This window comes from Astatotilapia calliptera, chromosome 9, assembly GCF_900246225.1.
Source record: "Astatotilapia calliptera chromosome 9, fAstCal1.2, whole genome shotgun sequence".
NCBI classification, from domain to species: Eukaryota; Metazoa; Chordata; class Actinopteri; order Cichliformes; family Cichlidae; genus Astatotilapia; species Astatotilapia calliptera.
This window is the reverse complement of record NC_039310.1, coordinates 650804-670470: the sequence shown is the minus strand read 5'-3', so window position 1 is coordinate 670470 and position 19667 is coordinate 650804. Positions and strand designations below refer to the sequence as shown.

At 40.3% G+C, this 19667-nt stretch overlaps 1 protein-coding gene across 1 annotated transcript in view; it reads right to left on the bottom strand.

Annotated features, from left to right (window-relative positions):
* Positions 1–2593: 2593 nt before the first annotated feature.
* Positions 2594–19667, bottom strand: part of plppr4b (phospholipid phosphatase related 4b) — a 54686-nt gene continuing 37612 nt past the window's right edge. Inside the window, exons 4-7 of the mRNA XM_026179590.1 lie at positions 19075–19270; positions 8705–8762; positions 7354–7527; positions 2594–5761 (exon numbers count right to left, since the gene is read on the bottom strand). Of these exons, the coding sequence (XP_026035375.1) occupies positions 4070–5761; positions 7354–7527; positions 8705–8762; positions 19075–19270 (2120 nt within the window). The 3' untranslated portion in view covers positions 2594–4069. The remainder of the gene's footprint in view (positions 5762–7353; positions 7528–8704; positions 8763–19074; positions 19271–19667) is intronic.

Below are 19667 nucleotides of genomic sequence, written 5' to 3'. Positions count from 1 at the left end.
CATGCTATAGGGATTTATTTGTCACAGTGATCCCAGTGTTGCTGGGATTTTTTTTCTGTGGCAAGGGAACAAAATCCCAGGTCCTGGGTGAGGGGCCAGACTAAGAGTGATTCAGCTGACTGCTGTGACAGGAAAAAAAAACAAGGCCAAGACCAACAAAGGCCCCAGTCCGGTAGATCTTCAACTCCACAGACCAGAACAGTATTCGAAGGGAAGCTGGAACACCAAGATTATGCAGACCATGTTCTGCATCTCATTTGCTGATTTGCAAGATAATTGGTGCCTGTCATGGTGATAATCCCTGAAGCAGATGGTAGAATGTCCACCAAAGTGGAAACTTCTAAGCAGATCTCTGTTTGTTTTTAATCAACAGTCACAATAACCGTGATAATGGGAGAGATTTCAGAATCACCATAAAATACAATTATTGAGAGAATGTGCATACACTGGCTTCTACACAGTATAGAGTATTAAAGAAAAGTACCTGGATTAGTTTTGATAGAAATAAATTGCTCAATGGCACAAAATAAATTTGCAGCGAACATGATGCTGCTCTTGCATTCGTGGAAAGATTGGTCCACACATTTTACACGCTTAGTCATGTAAAATCACATTTTTTATTTTCATCGTGATAATTATGCTGAGGTATTACAATTTTCTTTGAAATTTGTTACACATAGCACCTGTAAATGAGGGTTGGTTATATATATATATATATATATATATATATATATATATATATATATATATATATATATATATATATATATATATATATATAGGGCTGTTGGGCAATGCTACAAGTGAATCCTGACATCCTGAATGACATCCTGCTGTGGGGGCTCTATAAATTTGACATTTTATTCAATTTTCTTTGTAGTTTTGTTGTGTGTGTGTGTGTGTGTGTGAGAGTGTGTGTGTGTCTGTGTGTGTGTGTGTGTGTGTGTGTGTATACTGTTGTATATCTAATGTGACTAACTTGAAACGTTCCATGCTTTCATAGTAAATATTCCAGTTGTTGGTCACCAATATTTACAAAAAACCCAAAAATCACTAGTCTGGTACCAGGAAAAAAAAAAACATCTTCAAAAGTGATTGTCATTTAGCAAAACACAGATTGTCACCCATTTTATTCATCTATATCTGCTCTTATGTGGATCGAGCATTCATAACATAAAGTACATACAACTTTTACTTTGTGTGTTTCTTTGTTTCTCCAATATAATCCGGTCTTTTAAGTCTGACGTCATTAACCGTGCCTGGGCTCAAACTCTGCTTCAGGCCCCAACGTCAAACAAACACTGCAGCATCACTGAGAGTTAAAAACTGTTTAAATTCTTTCATCTGTAATAAAATGATCAGTGTTGCTGCTCTACCAGGTGTAACAATTAAGTTTAACATCCAGGCATCCATGAAAACAGAATTTATTAAATTTAACAGAGTTTGAAGTTAGCAGGAAGTTAGCTCGCTAACTTCCACCTAAACATAATATAGCATGTTCTGACTGAGAGATTTCTGAAACAATTCAAACCTGCAGCTCTGTTATCACTTCCAACATAAATGAAGACAGAAAACTAAACAGCAGTGACGTTTGTAGGGTTACTGAAAAATGTTTCCTCTAATGTTTCATGTGTCTGAGCGAACACACAAACTCCCAGAGCGTCCCTTGGACCACTGTGAGCAACAGCAGACGTGTGCACTGTGGTCACGCCAGCATCGAATCCATCCAAGGTTTATTAAAATAATCAAAGCACAGCATTTACATTTATGTTAGACTTTTGTTTTTGTTGTCTTTGCTCACAGGCTTTCGAGCGTTTTCCTTATAAAACGCTGTTTTTAACCTTTTTTCCCGCAGTAAATATAAACAACGACAGTATTCAGGAAGAAACTCTGGTTTTACGCGGCCGATCAACACAATTTAAAAACTGGTATAAAGTCCACACTTTGTCTGTCAGTTGTTCCGTCTGTCCTGCTCACATCTCCAATGGTTGTACACGTTGTCATTAACATGGCTTCACTCCACATCAGCTGCTTTGCTAAAACACCGGCACATAAGGACGCTGTCATAGCCTGTCAACCACGTTGATTAGCTGTGTATATACGAATGTGAATCGCATCATTGGCTGGACTGTGGGATAAGGCGGCATCGTTCTAATCCCATACGGGAGCAGCCAGTCACTGACTCACACTGCAAAACAGAATTGTTAAAGTATTAATTTTAATTTCAATTCAGGTTAGATTTTTTTTGTGTGCAACGCAGATTTTCTGTGCGCAGAGACATGCCAGCAGTGCGCAATTGCGCATGTGCGCAGCTTAGAGGAAACATTGTTATTGAAGTTGGGCTAGCTGGTATATAATGATGTGCTACATGATCACTAGCGACACAGCTACGTTAGCATAGCATAAACACAGTGAAGCTGGAGGATGAACGCTAACTTTTTTCCACTCGATAAAAGTTAACGTGTGTGTTCCTGATGGTTAGGAACAAATGTAATCACATGGCAGGATGCTGTAAACGGACCAAACTTCAGCCAGGAGAACAACTGAGATAATCCATCCACAATACGAGGTTAGTCATTAATATACTGCTGCATGGGCTGGGCTGTAGCTACATTGTAAGGTTTTAAAAACTGAGCTTTAAAAGGATTAGCAGTAATAAAAATTGAGAGAGGCCAACAGTGATCACTGACTGTTTTTAAGGGCTTGTTGAGATTAAATAGAACAAGATAGAAAGCATTAAAACATGTTAAAAACACAAGAGCCTTAATAAATTCAGAGTAGTTTGGGCCCAGAAGCAGGATTCATCACGTCATCACCTAAAGACCAGATTTGTAAGGTGTCTCTATCAGTTAACGAGACTGTAATTAAAATTACTTTTAGATGTGTTAAATGCAAAATAACCTCAGAAGTTATAATTCAAATTTTAACAAAGGGTACGTGACATTAAAATTATGGTGCAACACATGCTTTTACACTGCTATAGATCTGTGCCTGAAAATGCATAGGTTTTTTTCCCCTTGTTTTGCTAGGACATTATGGAGAAAGTGGACAGGAAAGCAAGTCGAGAGAAGGGACACGACATGCAGGGACCTGGAGCAGATTCAAACCCAGGCCTGTGCTGTAGCCTTTTAACATGTGGGCCACCTGCTGAAATGGGTGAGCAATTTAGGGACTGTAGACATGGTTTTTATATCCAAACTCTAGGTGCTGAATATTCTGTTACTTTATTGTGAACAAAAAGTTAAAAGTGTTTCACTAAAAGCTACAAAGACAATTTAAATCAACCTGCCACGTAGGGAAGGAGACTTGAGGTTAATTGCACTGCCTTTTTAAAAATTTACTAATTACCTCTCAGTATAAAGAAGAAGATTTCACCACTTTGCTGCCTTGTTGTGCTTAGATCTGGGACCCACGTGGAGGTCCAAATATAGGTAGAGGATATAAAGACAAAATTGGGGTTAACGATATACGTTGTACAGTAAACACTTATTTCAGTGCAAGTCACAGCATATTTGACGTCATAGCTACAGAAGGAATGCTAAGCACACTTATGGTTTAAACAGTGTTTTGTTGAATATGTGGAATTTGTACAGAAAAGAGACAGAATATAAAAGTTCTCTCTTTCACATGTCATTCTTTAACGCTTTATGAAATATTACATTTTGCATCTATTGGGATTTTACATTATGTCATGTAGTACGTGAACTGTTTTGGGGGGTGTAGCACCATACACAGTATTTACAGTTCAGAGAACGAAACATTGGTTTTACGGCTATGATACAAGTATTTTTAGTAGTCTGCTACACTTTCATTGTTTCTGCGCTACTTTTTTGTGGATGTTTTTATCCAAAACACTATAAAAAAGGTTCCACTGGCAGAGCATCTACATTACAATAGGGAGTGATCACAAAAGTACACAGTGATTTCTACAACACTTAAAAGGTTGTGCTTTAGTGTAAACACTTACAAAAATCATGCTGACTAAAACCCTTTCTTTTATTTTATTATCATATTTGGGGATTCCTTAAAAATATTGTTGCATCTCATCAGTGCTGAGTTTTTTATTATTTTAGTCCTTGTAAACAGGAGTAATAGATGTTCCCTTGTAGAAAATATTCCGAGCATTATCTGGGCTGTTGGCTCTCTCTGGAATCAGGATGATGTTATTGACTTTTCTTTGTAGTGTGGACTCTCGACTTGAGGTGACTGAAGGGGTTTCTGAAGCACTCTCTCCACCTTCGCCACCACCTCCTCCAGACCCAGAAGTGCTTCCATCACCTGGAGTTACCCTTATAGTAGAGAGGCCCTGTGGTTGAACCCTCTGCTCTGACTGCCCAGTTTTCTGCGTGTGAACTGTAATTATGGGTGGGGTGCTAATGGTGGCGGTGGTAGTAACAATGTGATTGGCACGCTTTCTGTCAATAGATCCTTCACGTATTGAGTCAGAGCTTTCTGAGTCTCTGTTCAGATCATTGAGCTCAAAAGACTGCCTCAAACACCCACTTGATGCTCCCCCTACACCAATCGTCTCTGTACCTCCACCAGCTCCAGTGCCGTGATCCAGGGATCGCCACCTCCATGTTCCGCTTCCATCTGTAGATGGAGCTTGGATCACTGGTCTGCTGTTTTCGGGGTGTGCCTCTACTCTGACAATTGCACCAGTGCTCCCTGAAATACTGCCTGATGTGCTGCCCAATGAGCTGGGCCCTGTGGTGTTGGTGGGGTCTTGATCAGTAAGTGCCCTGTAGTGAGCAGTGCCTTGGAAACTCCCTGTGTTGTTGCACGCCATGCTGCTTTCATCTAAGCTTTTGGAATGGGTCTGTAGAAGTCCTTGCTGTTTAGACATAGCAATCACTTGCATGATTCGAGGTTGGAGATTCTGCCCATTTTCATTAGTCCTGCAGGTTGCAGTCTTCTCTGCAGCTCTTTGCCAGGTAGCCTGGATAGTGCTGTTTGTTGTTGACATCCCCTCTTTTCCTCCTCTGCCTCCCACTGTCCTGTCAGAGATGGCATAACTTTCATGACCTTCCTCTGGTATGTGGACCAGTTGAGAAGACCCAGGTCGTGGCTGCATGTTTATCCTAGCTCCTCCAGTGATACCACTACAGTTAGTGGGTAAAGTGGTACTAGCACCTGTGGCCAGTTTGGCCATATATGCATGGGCATCAAAACCACCATTCAGACCCATTGCAGATGGCTCAGAGCTTGATCGGAGCTCCATGCTGCCATGATGGTGTGGATGCTGGGAGGGTGGCCCTGATGACGAGTCTACAGACGAGGAGAATGAATCTGGGACCTGAAGAGAACACTTATGAGTGTTGTTCTTACTTTTCCATTGAGACAAAAGCTGCTTTGAGCGGCTAGAGTCCATGGAGGCATGGTGGAGGGTGGCAGCATGGCGCCTAGCTGCCTCTTCATATGCTGCCATAGCCTGTGGGGTGTGGACCCGAGGGAGAGTGTGACTAAAGGTCATCATGGCATCTTTGCTGTGGGGGCTGTGTGGGGATATCACTTCCACATCTGCACTAGAGCGCTTCAGGCTTCCATCGGGCCTCTGCTGCTGAAGACCTCGGTGAAGCAGACCCTCAGAATGGGAGATGGGGATGGTAGGCTCCCCAGATATGCTAGCTTTCATTTGCAGGTGGTTGAGGACAGCTTCCTGGCTAATATGTGGCAAGGAGCAAGGTGGGCAGTGCACAAGTGCAGGAGGACTGCTGCTGGTCTCCTCACTAGACTGAAAATTTCCAACTGCATACAATCCCTGGCAACAGAGAAACAGAGAAACACTTCTAGGTTCTTTTACTTAAAACCTAATATGATATTAATATGATTTCATGCTTGATACCTGGATTCTGATTTTGGATAGGCTAGTGTAAATTAGGGCTGCCATTATTAGTCGACTAGTCACGATTACGTCGACTATCAAAATCGTCGACGACTGATTTGATAGTCGACGCGTCATTTGAAGCTTTGTAAGATCACAAAAGACGCAGGAATAAGTAGCAGGATTTAAGAGTGTAATAACGGACTGAAACAGAAGATGGCAGCACTGCATGTACAAGGATGCCAGCTGCCGTTAAACCCCGAAAAAGAAGAAGCTGTGTCCCAGAATTCATAGCGCAGCCCTGCTCAGTTTCCAACAATGGCGGCAGCTACTTAGTTTTAATATTACTCTTATTATTCTTTCTGGGTCACAAAATAAACGTTTAACATATTTTCAGGCGAGAATGTAGCTGTGTAAACCTCAAATATCTGCTCAGTTTATCAAGACACCACATATTTTCAAAAGCGCTCCGACGTTTTCGGAGACGTCTGTTACCCACTAGCTCGATAGCGAGCCGGGGGCGAGGCTAGCTAGAGCCGTGAGAACACCAGACTCCCGGCAAATCATTTTCAAACCCACCGCCGTCTTTCGCTACTCAGGTTAAATATATATGAGTCACTTAGATAACTTAAAAATGTTATTGTTTGGCTTTTTTCAGTATTTTATTTGTTCCTGAGTAAATCGGTTTGGCTGAGATTAAAGTTATAGTTTTTACACAGCTGAATAAACGTCAAGCAGACAGCTGATTAGCAGAAGTGTGAGATGCTGAGAATTTACTCCGGTGTCCTGTTATATTTTAGATAGCAAGAGTTTATTAAACTTCACCGAAACAATCTGCAGATTTCATTAAAATTGAATAAACTATCATCTTGTCTTTATTTTTAGTTAGCACAGACCTTAAACACTTAAAGCTGTAAGCTAATGATAGTTATATAAGAGCAGATGCTGCTGGTGCAATAAGCTGTACTTTTACGTTCAATGGATGATGATCTGATTAGTCGACTAATCGCAAAAATAATCGGTGACTAGTCGACTATCAAAATAATCGTTTGTGGCAGCCCTAGTGTAATTTGGGCAGGGCCTTGTAACTACAGTAATACTACCCTTTTTATTACAAGCGATTTCAAGTGTGTGTATAAATTAAGGAAAAACAGAAAATACTTCTCATGGGCCTTCAGGATGGGTCTATTGTTGAACTGGATGGATTCAGGTCCCTTAATCCCACCCATAACACTGTGAACAATTTAGTCGGTTCAATGCTTTATACTACATTGAAAGCCCCAGTCTTTCATGAGACTATTTGATCGAGTGCTTTGATGTGAGAAAAAATCCCACTGGCTTTGGTGATTGTCTAACTCAATTTGAATCCAATTAAATCTCATACATACCTGATAAAATATCTAACCTTGATTTAAATTAAGTTGGTTGAAAACTTAAAAGCAGCCAACACATGTGTCTCCAAACATAAACTTTTATTATGATGAGAACATCTGTACCCATAGTGGCAAAAACCACATCTAATTCCATACCAGATAGACAGCAACAGCACCTCCAAGTAGAAAGCCCAGGTAGACGTCCATTGCATGGTTCTTGTATTGAATAATCCTGGTCAAGCCACAAATGATGGCACTCATAATAAAAGAAAAGACGAGCAGGGGCTTAAGTAGCTTGGATGAGTCCGTCAGAGTGCTGTTGAAATACATCTGCAACATACAGCAAATACAATACTGGTTTTATTTATAGCCTTAAGCTTATTGGTTTTTGTCATATACGCTTAGGGAGGTAGCATACTGTGGGTCTGTCTCAAAATACTACCATTTCCCCCAAACAATAAAAACAAATTTATGGACTGCACAGCTAAGGAATGAGCTGAAGCTATGCTCAGCTGAAGCTGATACAATTGATTTTGAACAATTTCAGCACTTTGTACAATATGTCTCATTCACCAATATAAGTGCATTCTTCCTATGTCTAAATACAACAATTTTCACTTTTGCTGCTCAAAGCATCTTCCATGAGGAGTCTAAGGAGCTCGGAAAGAAAAGTGTCTGGACTTCTTTAAGTTTCCTTGAAGTTGTTTCATCCGAGAAGCTTCTTCAGTTCTAAGAGCAACTGGTGTAAAGGGTCCCAGATTTAAGGTCCATGGGAGTGTCCCCCCATGAACGTCATGGACCCCCTAATGATCCTCTCCCTAATCACATGAACCAAGGTGTGAAAACGGGTGTAGGTCACAATCAGCCAGGGTTTTGGGTGAGCTCATTGTGAAACCTAGCCCCACCCCATCTTGTGATTTCCTGAGGTCAAATGCTCTAGGATGTGTGCGGAGGGAAGGATCTCAAAACGGGATTATAGATGGCAGACAGTTGGTGTCGTAAGCCCCGCCTCTGTTCAAAGATGGTCGCTCACAGAGGACATAGATGGCTTCTTTCACCCTTCTTTCAAACCATTGGTCTTCTCTGTCCAAAATGTGAACAATGGCGTCCTCAAAAGAGTGACCTTTGTCCTTTAGATGGACAGCTGAGTCTTGTCCCGTCGAGATGGACTTGACTGTCCATCTGCATCTAAAGGACCAAGGTCACTCTTTGTCCAGATCCTTTTCTTTTCAAGCTCCTTAAACTACGATAACCTGGATGACTGAGAACCTTCACAGACATATTCCATAAGGAGAAAAACTCATTTTACATTTTAACTGAAAAGAAAGCCTGTTTGGTTCACAGAGGGTTGAGTTGTTTGTTATGTAACTGATAAAAAAATAAGAAGATAAGTTGAATTGAAGTTTTTTTGTTAAGTCAAATAAACAACGGTATCCTAAGAAGATGTGAGGGACTTCTGCTGTAACACTGGGGATCACCATTTGCACGAGCTCAAAACATCACTCACCGAAACATAGACGGCAGCAAAGGATGCCAGAGTAGCATGCTGTGATGGGAAGGATTTCCTGCAAGAGACAAAAGAACAAAAACAAATTCATCCAAGATTCACCTCAGCAGGAGAGCAGGAGGTAAAAAGAAACACAACTGGCCTGAGATATCAAAAACAAAATCCTACACACTATCTTAGGGACTAAATGACTGAACCAAAACTGAACCTCATTTCATGTGCTCTGCAGTGTTGGGAAGGTTACTTTTAAAATGTATTCCATTACAGATTACAGAATACATGCTCCAAAATGTATTCTGTAACGTATTCCGTTACGTTACTCAATGACAGTAACGTATTCTGAATACTTAGGATTACTTAATATATTATCATGCTTTTTACAACAACGTGAATGTACTATTGCTGTGTGATTTATTACTATTACTGAAGGTCCGCGACTCCGAACTGTAGTAAAGGGACCTCTTGTCATGGTTGGCTGTGTGGTAGTGATGTGACGTTCTGTATCGAGGCTTCGGAGCGTGTGTCGAGTAATGGAGGGGGCGTTTCCGCGAAGCGCGTATCGAGGCTTGCTTCATTTATGGGAGGAGCTGAAAATGATGACGTCCGAAGCCTCGCTGCCCGGCTGTACCACGTGACTGGTTCATGAAGTGGTTCGAACTTTGCCGCGAGCTATGACAGCGATATAAACCCCTCAGACTTCATTCAAAATGTGGGTGTTTGATGGAGAGTTGCGGTTAGTGAGAGTTTGGAGACCGTTTGGAGGTTTATGAGAGTGAGGAGAGAAAGTCAGGAGAGAATGGAGCCAGCTAAGAAGAGGAGGATGTCCTCCCCTGTGTGGGAACATTTTGATCTTATTCCTCCCAACAAGGTATGTAAATTTCTACAGAAGATGTATTTTCATAATACTGATGGTGCAATACAATTTATGTTGAGCTGTCTGTACTTTTGTACAAGGTGAAGTGTTTGCTATGTGCCAGGGAGCTGGGATATAACAACAACACCTCATCCATGCTTAGGCACTACAGAGCTTTGCATGAGAATAAGGGGAACACCGATTGTGGAGCAAGACCAGGTGAGCCATCAAATGCAATGATAATATAGCATGCTGTAATGTTACTAAATTATATAACAATATTATACAACTGTTATAAGTTACGTGTGTGATATTTATATTTGTGCTTTATCTTTATTGTCTTTCCTCAGGAGAACAATCTCAAATAGATGAAGACCTGGTCAGCATGGTGATTGAGGACTCACAGCTATTTAGCATTGTGGAGGACAAAGGATTCAAAAGATTTGTTAAATCATTAAATCCCAGCTATGTTCTCCCCACTAAAGGTTATAAAAGCAGTGAAAATTTAGTTTTTACAGAATAAAATGTGAACAGGCAGGACTGAGGCTCAAAGCCTCAGTGTGTAGCTGTCCATACCTCAACGTTACAAAAGCACAACTACTGTCCACACCCCAACCACACCTCACAGTAAATGATCATTTCCATTTCAAGCATTTCCAAATAATCATTTTCCATACTGCCACTATAAATATACACAGTATACTGCATCACTACAATATACATGTTTTACACACTCCTTTTGTTGTTGACATTTACAGGCTGTGTGCAAAATGCCACACTCTTCAAATTCATGCCAGCTATTATTTTTACGTCCAGTAGGTGTCCTGCTAGAGCAAATGAAGCTTCATGAAGCTTCGCATTGGGGTGAACCAATTGGATGAAAAGCTTCAGTGCTTCATGGGGCTTCATCTGCCCATCACTACTGTGTGGCAGGTGGGTAAGCAGGAGTGGTGGATCCAAAATGCAGGACTCAGACACAGAAGTTCAACTTAAAGTGCAGCGTTATTGCTGTAAAACCTCTTACTAACTAAACTCACCAAAAGACAAACAAAAACGCTGGTGGACTAAAACACTGAAGCAGAAATACTGAGCTGGAAACAAAACCACTGGTAACACGGAGGGAAAACACACACAGCTTGTTGAGGGTGCGACGCAACACTGACTCAGAGAAACACAGGGACTAAATACACTGGGAAGTAACGAGGAGAATGAGACACAGAAGGAGAGCACAGCTGGGGGAAATTAGAACTGACGAGACAAGCAAAGCAGGACACATTCACATAAGACACGGACCTTCAAAGTAAAACAGGAAGTATCACACAGAGACGCGAACTTGACACAGTGGAGACAGCAACTAAGAAATACAGAGACATAAACCACAAGGCAGAGGACTAAGAACCGAGAGACACAGAGGGGAACCCAAACATGCAGACACAGACTTACACAGAACAGAGGGGACATAGAGAAACATGAAGGGCAAGGGATCGAAACAAGAAACCATAGAAACTCACACCAAGTACAATAATACAAAAATCACAAAGAACTAAGACGCTGGGTCAGGAGACCCAGGACCGTGACACCTCTGACTAATACGGCGGGGTCCCTGTTGGCTCGTAGCCGAAAACTAGCTTTACTTTGTTGTGTGGGTCAACTTTTCTTGACAGAGAGACGCGTTGAAAGGCTGCTCCAACGGAACTTATTGTTTCGGAGGAAAACACGAACACGGTGTACAGTCGAGTCTTAATAGCTTACTTACAGCTGGGCTCGTCAGGCACTCTTCTTGGCTGCAGTGGTTATTATTATATTTACATGCTTCCAGCTCCCGTTTTTCCTCGATGACAGCTCGTACCTTTCCACTCCCCTTTTTCTCCCTCCTCGCGCTCACAGACCCATAACGTGTATGGCAGTCCATTCTCCCTGCAACACGGACTACACTGCCCATGATGCTACATTCTTTAGAGCTATGCTTGTAGCATTCTGCCTGTTAGCTTAGCACAACAACAACAACAACAACGACGAAAAGGCGCTCTCTCACCCAGGAAACACACAGTCACAGAGAGAGAGAGAGAGAGTGTCGCCCTGTAACCATGGCAACCGTAACGCTGCCTAGAACAACAGAACAACAGTCAAACAAACCCAAACAGTCCTGACCCGCGACAAAATGAAACAGGAAAGTACCGCAGTGTAATCCATTTATTTCAACAAAGTAACTGTATTCTGAATACCACCTTTTTAAACGGTAACTGTAACGGAATACAGTTACTCATATTTTGTCTCATATTTTGTATTTTAAATACGTAACAGCGGTACATGTATTCCGTTACTCCCCAACACTGGTGCTCTGCAACATTGCAGTCATATGTTTACTAATGAAACACATACAAGCATAGAGACAAGGCTTGCCTAAGGCTACTATTGTTGTAAACTGGCCTATATAAACAAAGCAGAACCAAATTAAGCTAGCGTTATAAACTGCAGAGTGCTACAGAAGGAAAGTGAATCTGTAGCTTTGTTTCTCACTCTGCTCCATCCATGACCTACTTATGACAGCTCCTGATATTAAAGCCTCATGCTAACTCCTGACTCTGCATATGTGCACATTGGTAAGTGTTGGTGCATTTATGGAAACATAGTTGCACAGTTGCAACATCTGTGGTGTCATGCAAATTGCATTAAGGGTTTGAAAACAGATAGCACAGCTTATGTCAGCACTAGAAGTGGGTCAACTCTAGTGCTGACATAACCATTATAATTATACCTGCAATAATCTCATTGTAACACAAGTGTTACAATGTATGTCAGTTTAAAACTGAGGTTTCAATACAAAACGTAATAAATAATACAAAAGACATGCATAATATTTAAAGCTGGAGTGCAATAATCATTTGAAGCCTCCTTTAAACCAGTCGTAGTAGTAGCGTCCAAAAAGCACCTCTTTGGCTCTTGGAACACATGCAGGAAGGAACAGACCACTGTCTCTCTCAGAGGGGGAGGAAGTCCAGTTGTAAACTTAGAACAACACATACAGCACATACACACAGTTGTGCTGCTTTAAAAGAAATTCTGTCAGATACAATCAGAATCAGAAAGGGTTTTATTGCCAAATGTTGAGCAGGTTTACAACATTAGGAAATTGCTGCGGTGCTTCAGTGCAAACATACTGTCATACAAATATAAAAATAAGAATAAGAATTAAAAGTGCTAAGTGGATAGATATATACATGATATATACATGAGTGCAGGTGGTGATCAATATTAGAGAGGTTAAATGTTTGTAATGTTCATTCTGTAAAATCTGTCTATTCACCATCTCTTCAGAGAAACTTGTCTCTTCTGCTTCAGCTTTTGTATTTTCTTTCTAATTAACAATCAGAAAATGATACTTCAGCCTTAGGGGACATATACGAAGAAAACCATGGCATCTGAAAATAAAGTACCCGTTGAAAACACATAACATCCTAGAAATTGTGTGGTTGTTTTTTTTGTACATCTTTTGTACAAACAAGTATTTGTTCAAGTTACTTGATTACTGGTAATTGTAATCATGTTGATGACAAATTGATTTTTCCAGTTGGTTTTCCAATTTAAATTGTTTTTTTTCCCTTCTTGTATAATGACTAGGATATCATTTTTCTTGTCATTACTGCTCAGGGCAGTTCTCATGACATAAATGCTGCATTTTGGGGGGAGTTATTCTCTTCTATACCAACTGGTCAGTAAGAAGTAGTGAGCCTGTTTTGAAAATGTAAGGAGTAGAAAATATATATTTATGTAAAATGTAGGGAGCAAAAGGAAAAACGTTTGTGTTTATTGTTCAGTTCTACAAAGCAGATGTGACGAGACTGTGCACCCTTGTAATGTGAGGCCTCCCACTGCTATGTGGTGTCTATAGCTCAGGAGGCAAAGCAGGTCGTCTGCCTTATTAGAAGGTTAGTGGTTGGTAGTTCAATCCCTGCATGCTCCAGTCTGCATACCAAATGTATTTGGCCAAGAAAATAACTACAAGTTGTTCTCTGGTGCTTGCATGAATGGGTGAATGAGGCAAAAAGTACTCAGGTGGAGTAGAAAAGCACTTTATAAGAACCAATCCATTTATGCAGTGATACCCCTCCTAACATCTAAAATACTTCTATTTTTTTATAGCTGCATCTTAAAGGACTATGGTTGTCACTAGAGATGGCACGATACCACTTTTTTATGTCCGATACCGATATCATAAATTTGGATATCTGCCGATACCGATATGAATCCGATATAGTGTTTTTTAATCAACAAAACTTTTTTTTTTAAATATCTTGCTGCATTTTGTATAACTTCATACTCAAGTTTAAAACAACAACTACACTAAAGCTATTCTGTTATACCTGTATGCAAAAAAAATAAATTTCATAGTTCAGCAATACTGATCAATCTAATAAACTTAGACCTACACCATCCTCCCTATTCTGGTATTTTAAAGAGTACTTAGCGTAAATATTAAGCAACCTAACTAATAGGGTTCCAACTCCCAGCAACAACAAAAATAAATAAATAAAAAATAGGGAACCACCCCTCACGCTCCACCTCATGATGCTTAATCGACGTAATCAACCTTAATTTGATGCAGTGTGACAAAAAAATGCACAGAAATCAATTATTTTTCAAGAAATATTAAATAGATTCAACATCTTTCTTCAACAAAATTGCAGACTGCACAGATGGTACCTTCCCAAAGGAAAAAGTACTATAGCTTACTAGGGTATATATATTAGACTTAATAGTCACTATATACAGTAATTGACTTCTATTCCTTTTACATCAAATTAAAACTTTGGGTGTCAGATAATTATTTATTAAAAGCTCGACATTTTAAATGAGAATAAGAAAGAAAAGTATGTCTTTGTGCCCCCTTTTCCCAGTTAATGCCCTATCGGCCCCCCTGGCTAAACTTTGCTAGATCCGCCCCTGCACAGTTACCAGCCGTCAGCTACGTAGAAAAAGATCCTCGAGTAGAAAGTAATAATAAATACATTCTAACAACAGCTGATCAAGCTTAAACGTGCTGCTGTTGTTCAGCCGCTGGTTTCCTCTTTCTGGTGCAAAGTGGACCAAAAACAAACAAGAGAGACGGACTCGCGACAGAAAAGCCGATCAGCTGATCATTGATCAGTTTCATGATTGAAGTAGCAGCCGGAGAGCGAGAGGCAGTCGCTCGTTAAGCTTAACGTGGGAATGCTTTACAAACATTCAGAGATGGACTTACACACTTGCTTTACTTCTCTCGGGGATAACTTTGTCGGAGATGAAATGCCAGGTTGCTAGCGAAGCTCCACATGCTATCCAGACCACCGACAGGTCCCGCATGCCACAGCCGCTCTATCACGTGATGCACACTGCTCCGACGTGCTAACGTTCTGAGGTGAGTTACGGCGTGTTGCAAGTTTTGCGAGGTGCTTTCGTGATATTTAATGGATCGGATTACATTTTTTATTTTTCTCCAATATCCGATCCAGTAATTTAGGTCAGTATCGGACCGATACCGATACGTAATATCGGATCGGTCCATCTCTAGTTGTCACATTACTAGATATTTAAACTTCATGCCAATGTCTAGGAAAATACTTGATACAGAATACCATTTTTGATACCACAGGGAAGATTATTACCACATCCTGCAACAACAGAAGTTATTATTAATTAGATTGAATTAAAAAGTATTTAATAAAAAAATATGTCAACAATTTCATTGCAGGTTGTGAAGGTGAAATATATTCTAGAACAAGTTGAAATTATTTATTGCAGAAGAAGCACATTATGCAAATGGTAATAATGAATTTGTGTGGTATTACTTATGTTACAGTAAAGAGTGCATTGTGCATTCTTAAAGTCGTACATGTTGAATTGAACTGAGTATGTCGTCTGTTCAAAGCCTCTCCCAGTCAGTGCTGTTCTCCATGCTTGTCTCACTGTACATGATGTTATTAGCACTTTAAAGGTGATCATTTAGGACTCTAACAAGTTGATTTGTTTACATTTGGCTATCTTAATTTTTAAGTGAGATGTGCGTTTTGACTTTATATACTTTATGCATATAAGGCAACTGTTTCCTTTTGCAATATTTTTGTGTGACGTGTTTTTCTGTGTTTTAATAAAAGGGGAACAAAGCACATTTAAGTCAGCCTAAGATGATATTTGTTCATTTTCACATCGCCTTACTGAGGTAATGCGAAGTGAAACATGCTTCTTTTACTCCAAAGCACCGGAGCACTCAAAGCTTTACAGAACTTGCCTCATTCACCTATTAACACAAGCACTTTTTCTATGGGTATGGATAAGTATGGTATCGGAAATCATGACCAGAAAAGTCCAGGTTCCATCCATTTTAAGCATGTGAATTACAATGTCTTGTCTTACTTATATTGGAATAAGCATGTACAGATTCCAAAAAGAGGAGGTTGTATCTAATCTAATTTTTTGTCTTGTAATGATTAAACACCGAGTCAATACAGTACAAGTGTAGACAGGGCAGTCACTTGAGACTGTGAGACCAGACTGGCCAACCTGCGCGCTGCATGAATAGACTACAACAAAGCCTATGACTCAGTGCCTCACACATGGATCCTGTAATGCCTTGAACTGTACAAGATCAACAGGAAGGGCCTTCATCAGGAGGATTGGGAAGTGGCGAACAAACTCAGCCAGATCATTACCAAGACTGGCTACGGATACCAAGTATGGAATGGTGGATTCTGTTGTAGCAAATGCACTTAGCCAAGAAAATGGACAGGAACAATAGTCATCATATGAGACTTCAAAAAAAGGGTGTACAACACAAAAACCTGACATCAGAGCAAGATATATAATGGCTTCCCAAAAACTTTTCATTTTCTAGCTAAACCTGAGTACATTCCATCTCTACTGCAAAGGATTCTGGGGAATGCAGTTTTCACAACCTTTCACTACCTCACTGACCGCTCACAGTATGTGAGAACTCAGGGCTGTGTGTCGGACAGGGTCGTCTGCAGTACGGGGCCCCACAGGGAACGGTTCTGGCTCCGTTCCTCTTCACCATCTACACTGCAGACTTCTCTCACAACTCCACCCAGTGCTTCCTGCAGAAGTTCTCTGATGACTCTGCAATAGTTGGCCTCATCACTGATGAAAACTGACCCATGGCCTTGTGGACTGGTGTCAGCAGAACTACCTCCAGATCAACACTAGAAAAACCAAGGAGCTGGTGGTAGACTTCCACAGGCACAAACATCCTCCACTGCAACCACTGAACATACAAGGTACATTGAGACTGTGGACAGCTACAGGTACCTTGGTGTTGATCTCACCTAAACTTACAAATTATCATACCATTTTTAAACAAAACAAAATTTTTTTTATTATTTTATCATCACTCATTCTTACAGACAAATATCGTCCAAAGCAACAATATTTTAAGGTCCATATCAGGTTAAAACTTTAATATTTCGGCATTACGTTCAGCCATCTTGGATGGACTTCCTCTATTTTTCTTTTTCCAAAGCACTTAAAACAATATTACACATCAGCCACAAGAGGGAGCTCTAGTGCAGTGTGCAAAACTGTATAATCCAGCGTAACTTCTAAAAGGCAGAACATGGTACATTGTTAAAAAAAAAGAATGCACCGGCCAACTCAGCAACACCAAAAGACCATGATGACCACACAACATGACCTACTCAGTCAAGAAAAATCTTTGGGTAGGGGAAATCAAGATTAACTTGTACTAGAAGGATGGTAAGAGAAAGGTATAGAGATGGAAAAGAACACTCATGATCTGAAGTATATCACAGCATTATTGCATGGGCATGTATGGTACAAGGTGGAACTGTTTCAGTAATGTTTCTTGCTGATGTGACTGCTGATAGAAGTAGCAGAATGAGTTGTGAAGTGTACAGGCTCGTACTTTCTTCTCAGTTTCAGTCTTATTCATATTGCAAAAACAGCTCAAGAGTTTCTTAAGGCAAAGAAAGTCATTCACCTGATCATAATTCAAACGAGCATGAAGATAAATCACAGGAAACACAGTATCGTGTGATATTTGTAGCTGGTCATTTAAGGTGGTCATTGGTGGGGCGATCGTGGCTCAAGTGTTGGGAGGTCGCCTTGTAATCGGAAGGTTGCCGGTTCGAGCCCCGGCTTGGACAGTCTCGGTCGTTGTGTCCTTGGGCAAGACACTTCACCCGGTGCCTACTGGTGGTGGTCAGCTACTACAATGTAGCTGCCATCACTGATGGGTGGATGACTGGATGTGTAAAGTGCCATGGGGTCCTTAGGGCTAGTAAAAGTGCTACACAAATACAGGCCATTGACTCTAAAGGTGTTTTATCCAGATCTAAAAAACAATCCATATTTAAAAGCTTTACTTTGAACATTTGATTTTGGAATATGTGACATGTATTGAAATGGCGATACATCTAAACAATTTGTGCAAAACTTGTGTTAAATCCTTTGATTTAAATCACAAGTCCACATTGTTGATGTAAAAGAGCAAAATGACAAAAGTCTTTCAGAGTGGTGACTTTGCCTGTGTTGCTATTAGCGCAGCAGAAATGAAATCCAAACTGAATTTTCATTTGACTTATCTGTGTTTTCCCCTTTGTTCTTTTTTCCTGTTTTCATTAATGTCATGTGTTTGAATTCACTTGTTTCATACACTCTCTCCCTCCCTGGTGTGTAATTAGGCTGTTTTCCTTCCCTCATTCTCTTTAACGAGAGAATGTCTCTTTCTGGCTCTTTCTGGCTCCCTGATCATCTTCCTCTCTCCAGTAGTTTGTTTCTTCTTCTAATGACCTACTTAGTTGCTTCGTGCTTTTCCTGGCATCATTGTCCAGCTTCTGAAGAAGCGTCATCATCCTTCCAGCATACTTTTGCAGAATTGATGATGCATGCAATTGAGTTATTCCCTATAATTTTCTTATAACGGTATTATTGTTGTAATTTGTTGTCATTATCTGTCTTGATGCATGCTCAGTCATCCAGGTAAGTAAGTCATTTTGGGATTGACACTGTTATTATTGTCATTGTTGGTCGTAGTTATTGATTGGGATTATTGGTGGTGATGTTTGGCTTGAACTATAATTATTATTATTGTCATAATTCTCTCCTAATTTGCATTAAACCTGGACTGAATAAAATTAACACCCTCACATTCACTGCACACATTCACAGTCCTGCTGGTATTATTTTTCTTACCAACTCTGTCTTGTCTGTAAGTTTTCCAATCTATCCCTGCTCTGTTCTTTATGTGATATACTTCATAATAATATTAAAAAGAAAAAGCCTTTTTTTCTCTGTTTTATAAGACAATTGTCTTATATTCCCCTCTAAGAGTGCTAATGTACTTTATAGCTAGTGATATAAAGCATCACAAAGAATCACGTTAAATGATTTTTCTTGACTACAAAACTGATCCACTCTTAATTTGTGTGTCGTTTGCGTGAAAGTGTTCAGAATCCAAGTCTTTCAGTGTAAAGTGGAGCATATCGAGTGTTTTTTCTTTCCTTACCTGCCCTGGTTGATTGCTGCAGGGTCACTCCCTGAGCAAATATCTTCCATTATGTATGGGTTCTGTTCACAGCTGACATTTAGGGTGGTGTAATTGGGTTTACACACAGTTAGGAAATATGGTGTTGGGTATCCAGTCATCAGTTGGAGGACGTCTGTGATGAGGGCCGTGGCACAAAGACCGAACGCATGAACTCCTGAGGATAGATGGTGAGATATGTGCTTACCAAGAGGAAAAAGAGTGAGAATATCAGATTTTACAATGTTTAGTTTAAATTGTATGGTTGTATTATTTAGACAAAATAATGTATCGCGGTATAGTCTGACGCTGGATCACTTCACAATCCAGTCCAGTTTAACTCAGCTCAGTTTTTCAATGGTTGCTCTCAACGCCGCACGAATTGTCCAACAATTAATAATAGCAAAAATGAAGGAGGGTAAAATGACGATGAATAATAAATTAACTACACAATTGAGGCTGCAGTCGACAAACAACTTTGCCATAAAATTACCGTGAAGTGTTGTATTATGTATTATATTTTCTTTGTGTGAGTGAGAGAGTATTTATGTGGCCGTGTCATGGATCGCTGTGTG